General features: G+C 39.0%; 1 protein-coding gene across 2 annotated transcripts; it reads right to left on the bottom strand.

The window, feature by feature from the left end:
- Positions 1-470: 470 nt before the first annotated feature.
- Positions 471-4,808, bottom strand: LOC133646496 (KH domain-containing, RNA-binding, signal transduction-associated protein 1-like). Of its 2 annotated transcripts, XR_009825301.1 has the most exons (11): positions 4,448-4,808; positions 3,995-4,122; positions 3,692-3,808; positions 3,474-3,620; positions 3,285-3,400; positions 2,933-3,191; positions 2,741-2,817; positions 2,597-2,658; positions 2,316-2,490; positions 773-826; positions 471-696 (listed from the first exon to the last, which is right to left on the bottom strand). XR_009825301.1 is itself a non-coding variant. In XM_062041922.1 (9 exons), the coding sequence occupies exons 1-9, from the start codon at positions 4,536-4,538 to the stop codon at positions 2,381-2,383; spliced, it is 1,107 nt and encodes a 368-aa protein (XP_061897906.1). In that variant the 5' UTR covers positions 4,539-4,808; the 3' UTR covers positions 1,447-2,380. The 2 variants fall into 2 exon arrangements, 1 of the variants encoding a protein (XP_061897906.1); XM_062041922.1 differs by lacking the exons at positions 471-696; positions 773-826 and having other exon boundaries at positions 1,447-2,490.
- Positions 4,809-9,075: the final 4,267 nt, after the last annotated feature.

Here is a 9,075-nt window from a genome sequence, read left to right on the forward strand (position 1 = left end):
GGTGTGGGTGGCTCTATATATACTAGCCCACTGCGGACACATGCAGAAATCAACAAGGACGAAAAGTATTAAATCTGTGACAAAAATAATATCCGCTCTGTCTATACGATACCGTTTGATCAGCTGCTCGTCATCAAAAAAAACCCAACATTGTTCCGTTCCCTGAACGTTCGCGCACGTCTCTCTCGCCTCAGTGCCATCCCCTGCTGGCAACTCCTAACCACTTAAGACACCTCTGAAGGTCTCTTAAATATCGTGGAGAGTAGGAGTGATTCTTAGACTTAAGAACGTTGAGAAAAAGCTTTTATTCTTAAGTTTGAGAGTAGGACTAAATTTCGCAAATTCTCAGGACTTAAGTGTAAAATGGCACTCTAAGAAGCTTGATAGGTACGGCCCCAGATTTATATATCTTGTGTGGACACTCATCTGGGAGACCGGTAATTTTCTGTGTAGTAAAAAATAAAACTGTATGTTTCTTACACTTTATTCACATGATCATAAAACAAGCTGCAAATCTGAATTTCCGCTCCCAAAAAAGGGTTTTTTTTTAAACTATGAAACACTTCCTCATAGAGGAAAATAGATCAGAAGAGCAGTGTGCTCAGTAAACATCTTGGAGGTTGTAGTGACAGAAAGCCTTGTATGTGATGTCACTGCAAAAGCTTCCCTCCTCTTTCCCAAGACACTCATAAGGATCTGTAGAGAGATTTTAAAGATGGTGTCAAAAACTAGGCATCTTACAAGTGTCAATGGAAATTTCCTTTCAACTGACCTTAAGTCTTGGAGATTTGGAAGTCATTGCATCATGAGACAATTCCTTGTCAACCTACAAAGAAATATCAATGAGCTCTCGAACTCACTCTGCACAAGCATGCACTCAACAAAATTCCCCTTAGCAGACATGCAAAGTATGATGCTACTTAAGATTCATGCAACTCAGTTTTTCCCAGTATAGTATTACTATAACATTAAATGATATGCAGATAATGTTGGCAAAACAAGGTATTAAAAATAAATTTAGACCAGGTTTTTATTGAGTTGCATCACAACCATTTCTGATCGTTTTGTACGGCTTATTTTGCTCGGCATAGCTACAGATAGCAAATTTTGCACTTCAATGGTTTTGGATGTTTTGATGACATTGCATTTCCTTATGCGTTGCACATAAAATAAAACAATATCTATTAAATGAGTGTTGTTAGTTTTACCTTCTTTGTGGCGATCTTTTGGCTTTTAGAATCCTCCCCTCTGCGTTTTGTTTCTTTTATAAAAAGCAGCCAGCATGACTTTGAAGCAAAGTCAAGTAAGACCCCTGCAAGCTTGATTTGGAATACTGTTGAGATTCAGTTACTGCAAGTAGCTGAAAATATGTTGCCTTTGAGAGTTGGTTGACAATACATATTCAAGCAATATAGCAAGTTCATCGTATATTTGGCAGACCATTACTCGTGGAATGATGAGCTTTATTTTTGTAGGTGACATTACAAGTGTAGTTTAGAAAATTTTGAAAGCACAAACTAAGCTCAATGTCAACATTTTTTGTTTTGGTTTTTAAGGAGAAAAAAAAAAAAGTACACAGTATACATAGCTTAGTCAGTGTCAAATACACTGTGGTACACTTTCAACGAAAATCCTTTTTGGTACAACAAAATCAAAATACCACGTTTATCTCATTTTAACTGAAACTACAAACTTTATTGAAAAACGCAATGCAGAGAAGACATTTGGGGTATATTTAGTATCCTATTTAGCCAAAAGTACACAATTATGCATTTTAGTGCGGCTTGAAACAGACTGTCCTACATTATGTACAAAATATTGAGGTGGCTGCAGCCTCCCATACACACATTGGGACCTAGTGGCCTTTTGTTTTGAAAGTACTGGTAGGACAAAGTATCAGGCATTTTTCTCTGTTGGATGTCTTAGTATAACATCAAGTTATCATTCGATAAAAGATTACAGTTGTATGTATTTGTGTTGCACCACAAACATTTTGTATATCTTACTCAAACCAGGCTAATTTTAGTTTGCAAAAAAATCTGTCTATTACAATCAGATTTAGTTTTTTCCTCGCCAGATTTAACATGTCTGGTACAATTAAAAAATAACCATCAAATATCATTAAAATATGAATGCCTTGGGTTTACGTCACGCTGGACCTCCACTGTTTACTACTCTATTGTAACAGTTACTAAATAGAAATATCGTTAAAGACAATAACTCTTAACCCCTAGAACTGTGACAGCCAACAAAATGTGTACCAAGTTTAAAAAATAAAATAAACTATAAAAAGAGGAAAACAAGAAGGAAATTACTTTTGAAACGTTAAGTGGGTTACAATCGAAGACAGTTGCTATAGCAACTCTCTACCAGTAGCCGCTCAGTATCTTCCATAGGGATGCTCTCTATAGTTTCCTTTATTCTGCCTGGCTGGAGCAGCCTTGCCTCCAGCTGCAGCACCGGACCATGAGTTATCCCAGTCATCTTGAGCTTTTAAAAAAAAAAAAAAAAGGGAAGAAAGGTGAGTAGGGGTTCAATCAAGACATTAGTGAAAGGTGCAAAATGTACTTAAGCATCAGGAGAGTTGAAGGCTCACCATATTGCTCGTAAGAGGGTTCCTGCGGTTCTCCATGCCCGTAGTCATAATATTCAGTATCCCTGAAAAAGAGATTTCAAACGTAAGCAAACTGCTTGTTTTCAGTACTGTGGGTGTATGCTGTGTATTTGAATCTTCACTTACGCTGGCACAGGCTGCTGGCTATAATAACTTTCATACCCCTCATAGGCTGGCTCTGCATATGAATCTTCATAAGCAGGCTGGAAGGAAGATAAATCACTGAGTACATTATCATGGCAAAAAGATGGCAAGCCTTGCGTTTGAATAACCACATTTATTGAGATCTAAAATAAGAAATCTGTGTTAACAGCTTACATATTCTTCATAGGACTCAGGTTTGGCTTGAGCCCCTGAAGAAGGAACTTGCTGGTGGGAAAGGGCAGAAGGGGGAAGCATCCTTGGTGCCCCAACTGAAGGGGGTCTGGAGCGGGAAGCAGATGCACCCCTACCAGAAGCATTGACTGGTCCTCCCCTACCGGATGGCGCACCTCTGCCATTACCCCGGCCCATTGCGCCCCGTGGGGCTCCACCACGCATAGCTCCACGAGGACCACCGCGAGGCATTCCACGGCCTCTAAAAATGACATTAAAAAATGTGCAGCTTGTTAGCAATGCCAAGCATATCTTAAAAGCACAGACCAGTGTGCTGATTGCCTGTGTGTCCTACCTTGGTCCTGGTGGTACACCACGCCCTCTTGGGTGCCCACCACGCCCCCTGCCTGAACCATCCTGTGATCCGTTGAGGAAGTGGGGGTCCATGTATGGGTCATACTCACCAGGTTCCTAAACACAAACACTTGTTCAAGCATCATATATATCAAAGTAGACAACTTACTATGAAGTGTGATTGACATACTGGGATAAGGAACTTCTTGACTTCATCCATAGCATGAGCCATTCTGAGGTATGCTTCTGGGATAGGCGCCATCACCTCAATGAAAACATGCAACTCCATAGAAAGGTGAGCATATTTAGCCTCACCACCATTTCGCAGCTCTTCCTCCTAAAAAGGGAAATTCAAATTGTGAGGGAATTCGCGTAAATCACATGTTTAATTAGAAACGCAACAATTACCTTAGACTTGTCTCTCATGGATCCCTTTCCCAAAACTGAAATCTTTGCACCAGTCTCCTCCTGGAGCCTCTTGATTGTACTGCCCTGGGGTCCCAAAAGCTTACCAACAAAATTGACCTTTTGGAGTCAAAAAGAAACATGGAAAGGTCAGCACACCTTCCCAACGCACCAGTTTGCTCATGCAGAAATACGGATGTACAACCAAATTATAGGTCGTTGAAGCCAAAAGCAGAAAAATACACAAACTAACAATATTGAAATCAACGTTGGCTAAATTGATGCGACAGAAAATTCAGTACTCACCCTGGGAAACTGCTTGGATGGAATGAGTACTCGTTCTTTGAGCTTGTGAGTCTTTGTGGCAAATATATCCAAGTAGGACTCTTTCTCAGGCTCTTTCTTTGGGCCTCCTGTCTGGATCCTGTCGATCTCTGCAGAATGATATTAAAAATTAATTATCTGCATGTACCACGTCGAAAATAAAATAAATCGTCCACATTATCAAATTTCACAATTGAAACAAAAACATAGATAATCGGCGTTAGGTAGTTAAATAAGATTACAAAAAAATAAAGTAGATATCAGCGAAATGAAGATATATATAGGACGACGAAATAGTATGAGGTTGACCTACATCGCTAAACCACGTGTTTAACTCGCCATTGTTCTCTGCAGCCGAGCGATTAAAGCAGAGGGCCCAAAGCCGGCTATTAGTTTATAGCCCCACAAGAATACACGCTAAACGAAACAATTTACCTGCAGAAATAAGTTTCATGGCGTGTGTGAAGGATGAATCCAGGCTGTCTTTCTCGGCAAGGAGTTCGGGCAGGTATTTACTGTCTTCCATTTTGCTTTTCTTCTGCTGAGTGCTCGACGCAATGGCGGACTCGGTTAGGCCTTCTTTGTTAGCAATAGCTTCGATCACAACCACAAAACACGATATAATTTAGCAAATGGAGCGTCGCCTGCTTCGCTGAGTTATTACGGAATAAAAATCAAGCTCAAATGATGATAAAGATAATATAATTATTTGTTCTCGGCAACAGCGTGTAGATACTTGGCTGGAGCGTCCGCTGCAAGCCGTTGCCTCTCCTCAATGGACAAAGGGGAAATGGCGCAGCTGTATTTGAGCGAGAAGAAAGGCGGGAGCTGGGCGTGACGTCACAGGCACGTCACAGCCACAGTTTCGCAAGATTAAACCCACAAAACCAAACCAAATCCACTGATATAATACCTAAAATTAAGAAAGCTAAGATGTGGATGTTTTGCTCGGATGACTTGATTAAGCGGTAGGAAATGGATGGATGGATGGACTTAGCGAATATTTGATACGATAGATTGATTACATGTATTTACTCCACTACAGTATGAACAGTCTTAAACGTATTTTAATGTGGCCCGCGAAAAGACTAAAAAAGGCATCAATGAAGTAGTTTATCTTCTCTGACTAAATGTATTTGTTCTTTTCGTTTTTACTGAAATGTACTTCATGCAATTGCATATATTTTTATTCAATGCTATTTAATAATGAACATTAGTTTCGTGTTTCCTAATGTAACAAATATTATGTTGTCATACATTACATATTTTGCAGTTAAAATAAAAATAAATATCTGATTTGACCTATGATTTCAAAGCAAATTATCAATTAAATTGTATATTTTAAAAATAACAAAAGATTTTACGGTTAAAAAAAATGCATCAGTCGGTGACGTCTCTGCGTGTCTCCATGCAAGAGGATCCCCCGCTGGCCCCACTATGGACTGGACTCTTACATTATTAACTATCCACTCGGCATCCATTGCACTGGTCACTTGGGGGGCGGGGCCCCACATCTGCGATCCCTGGTTTACAGGGTTTCTCGTTGTTCCCATTGGGTTGAGTTTTTCCTTGCCCTGATGTGGAATCTGAGCCGAGGATGTCATTGTGGCTTGTGCAGCCCTTTGAGACATTTCTGATTAAGAGCTATACAAGTAAACTTTGATTGATTGATTTATTGATTGATAACTGTGATGTGGCCCAGGGCCACATGGCCCTCCGTGAAAACCAGTTTGACACCTCTGGTCTACAGTATAGCCAGGACAGAAAGTAAAAAAGGAGGAGTAGTACAATAAAAGTAGAAACATCAAAACAAATAAGTAAGACACTATATACAGACATCTAGCACACATATTGCATTCCATAAAAAAAAATATTTTACGCCATACAGTCGTCACCACGTCACATCAAATATTGCAGTTTCACCACATTGCAGATATTTTTGTTTTTTTAAAGCATATTCTACGACATCTTTGCCCTAAATGTAGTTTTTTTAACCATACAAACCGCTAAATGAACAAAAAATATCAATACTCCAGTAGTATTGGCCACAAAATGAGACCAAACCAATCAGATCACGCTGTTCGGTATTACGGCTCCTGATTGCCTAAGCCTCAGACAGTGTTACTGCATTGGAATGAGAGTGTGAAGGTGATTTAAAAGCTGTTTCATGTCTATAGGGCTCTTATGTTGAAAAATGTATTCAGAGACTAGCAAACAGGTTTTTAATGTTGTAGCTATGAACATTTTTGAGTAATCTAATTGCATCCTATGGCAAATAAATGTATCCATTTGAGTGATACAGCTAATTGGCCTATCAATTAAATGCATTTATTTATGCACGTAAAAGAGCTGTTGTTGAGCCTTTGATAAAAAAAAACTGTCTTGATCCTACAAGTTTGTCAAATTATTGGCCCGTTTCCAAATGAGCTTTTGTGTCAACATTTTTGGAGAAATGTGTTGTGCCGCAACTGCAGCCTTTTTTAGATGAAAATAGCACTTTAGATCAATTTCAGTCTGGATACAAAGCTTTGCATAGTACTGAATCTGCACTATTAAAGATTTTTAATGACTTGCTTTTAATGTCTGATTCTGGCAGCTCTGCCATTTTAGTGCTTTTAGATCTTACAGCTGCCTTTGACACAGTCGACCACACAATTCTTTTAGACCGCCTGAGAGACTGTGTGGGTGTCAGGGGGACTGCATTAGAGTGGTTCAGATCCTACCTGTCAGAGAGGTCCTTCTCTGTCAGGCTGGAGTACGCCACCTCTTCTTCTGCTCCGCTCTACTGTGGTGTCCCCCAGGGATCTATTCTAGGCCCGATCCTGTTTGCACTGTACCTTCTCCCTCTTGGAGAGATTTTTAAGAGGCATGGAGTGTCTTATCACTTTTATGCAGATGACTGCCAAATTTATATGCCGATTTCAAAAGGCCACGGCCCCCTGACACCCCTTCTCAACTGTCTATGCGACATCAAGGCTTGGTTAGCCCAGAATTTTTTAATAATGAATGAGGGAAAACGGAAATTTCAGTTTTTGGTCCAGCCCTCACTGACTTGGGACCATTGCAAAATCATGTGCGTCCCAAAGTCACCAGCCTTGGCGTCACTATAGACAGCGATTTTAAACTTGACAAACAAGTCAATGGCGTTTTAAAATCGTGTTTTTTATCATCTTCGTCTTTTAGTAAAGGTAAAACCATTTTTATCTTTTAACATTTTTGAACAAGTCGTGCATGCTTTTATTTCAAGTCGCCTGGACTACTGCAATGCACTTTATGCTGGCATTAGCCAAAAAGCTCTCTCCCGGTTGCAGTTAGTCCAGAACGCGGCAGCACAACTTTTAACAGGGGCCAGGAAACGCAAGCATATAACCCAAATTCTTCAGAGTTTGCACTGGCTCCCTGTTCATTTTAGAATTAATTTTAAAACCTTGCTGTTTGTTTTTAAAGCATTAAATGGACTGGCACCCCAGTATATCTCGGACCTCATCCAAATTTACACTCCTGCGCGCGCTCTGAGGTCCGAGAGCCAGCTCCAGCTTGTGGTGCCCAAGACCAGACTTAAATCCAGGAGAGACAGGGCCTTCTCTGTGGTTGGCCCTAAGCTCTGGAACACTCTGCCCCTCCATGTTCAAACTGCTCCCACAGTGGAGTGTTTTAAGTCTTGTCTTAAGACCCACTTTTATTCTTTGGCTTTTAACACTATGTGAGTTGTGTGGTGCTCTGTTGTCCTCTGTGTTTTTTATACATTTTTATTTTTATTTACTGTTTTAATTGGTTTTATCCTTTAAAATCGTTTTTAATCATATTTATTTTTATATTGGTTTTATATTTATTTATTTTTTTGTTTTTATTCAGTCATTGGTAGAGCTAAGGATAATATTTGAATATTGTTTTTAATATTGTTGTGCAGCATTTTGGAAACATTTTTGTTGTTTAAATGTGCTATATAAATAAAGTGGATTGGATTGGATTAGATTAATGTGATGATTACTTTAGTTAGATAACTATAGTTATGATAAATATGTGGAAAATATGCGCACCTGACTAAAATGTTTAAAGCGTGCAGCAGCAGTCAGTGTATCTTTAAGAATGTCAGGGTTGGTGTAGCCTATTTACAGTTACTGGACTACTGAATTGCCAAAGTATCATGATGACCACTTTTGTTGGAGTTTAATGTGCATTTAGAATACATTGATGTATTTAATGCTTAACTAATATGGCATGTTTATGTCACAAATCAATTCAGTACTTCTCAAAAACCTCTGTTGAAGCAAAAAAATCAGATATGAATACTCCCTCTAAAAATCAAGATCAGATTTGTAGATATGTATGTTTATTTTTTCAGCAGTGTAAACCACAAAAACGATATATTTCCATATCTTAAAAGTTATTAAAGATTATTAAAAACAATTGAGGTACAAAAAAATAAACAGTTTGAGTTGGTTAACCTAAGACAGTCAACAATTATTTCATTATTAGTGTAATTCACATCCCTGAAAGGGGAACTGCAGTTTTTTTTTTAATTTTGCCTATCCGTCACAATCATTATGACAAAAGTTTTTGTTTTTACATTCTAAATGGTAATAATCGGCTCGTTCAAGGTGGCTAGCAATGCAGCTAATGGGAGCCATCAATTCTACTTCTTAATCACTTTAAAAATGCATCAAGAAACCCCCAACAATACTTAATTTACGTTCCGCAACCTGTATAATAACCAAGCTGTAGGGACATTGTTATTGTAGGATAGTAACACATCGCTTGGACAGCATGCAACGATACTAGTCATAAGCTAGCTGCGGCAAGAGGTAAGCTAGCTTTTACGCCAGCAGCTGAATAGCTTTTGAGTTTGTAATGCAGAACACAATGAAATATTACACCGATCTGTACTGACTGAAAAACATGAACCATCATATTGCATGATATATAAAGTATTAGCCCACATTTCCTGTTTTGTTTGTACACAGTTAGCTCGACAGCATACTGTATGTACTGTAGTTGTAATAACAAGCATGATGTGCTCCGTGATGATCAATATTATAATGGCTCACTCGACGGACAGTTGT

The sequence above is a fragment of the Entelurus aequoreus genome, linkage group LG03 (assembly GCF_033978785.1).
Source record: "Entelurus aequoreus isolate RoL-2023_Sb linkage group LG03, RoL_Eaeq_v1.1, whole genome shotgun sequence".
Lineage (NCBI taxonomy): Eukaryota > Metazoa > Chordata > Actinopteri > Syngnathiformes > Syngnathidae > Entelurus > Entelurus aequoreus.

Excerpts from the sequence above, each read along its gene's own strand:
- LOC133646496 (XM_062041922.1), bottom strand. The coding sequence starts at position 4,538 with ATGGAAGACAGTAAATACCTGCCCGAACTCCTTGCCGAGAAAGACAGC. Across the intron at positions 4,123-4,447 it reads CATGAAACTTATTTCTGCAG|AGATCGACAGGATCCAGACA; the intron begins GTAAATTGTTTC and ends ATCATTCTGCAG. Across the intron at positions 2,818-2,932 it reads CTGAGTCCTATGAAGAATAT|CCTGCTTATGAAGATTCATA; the intron begins GTAAGCTGTTAA and ends TCTTCCTTCCAG.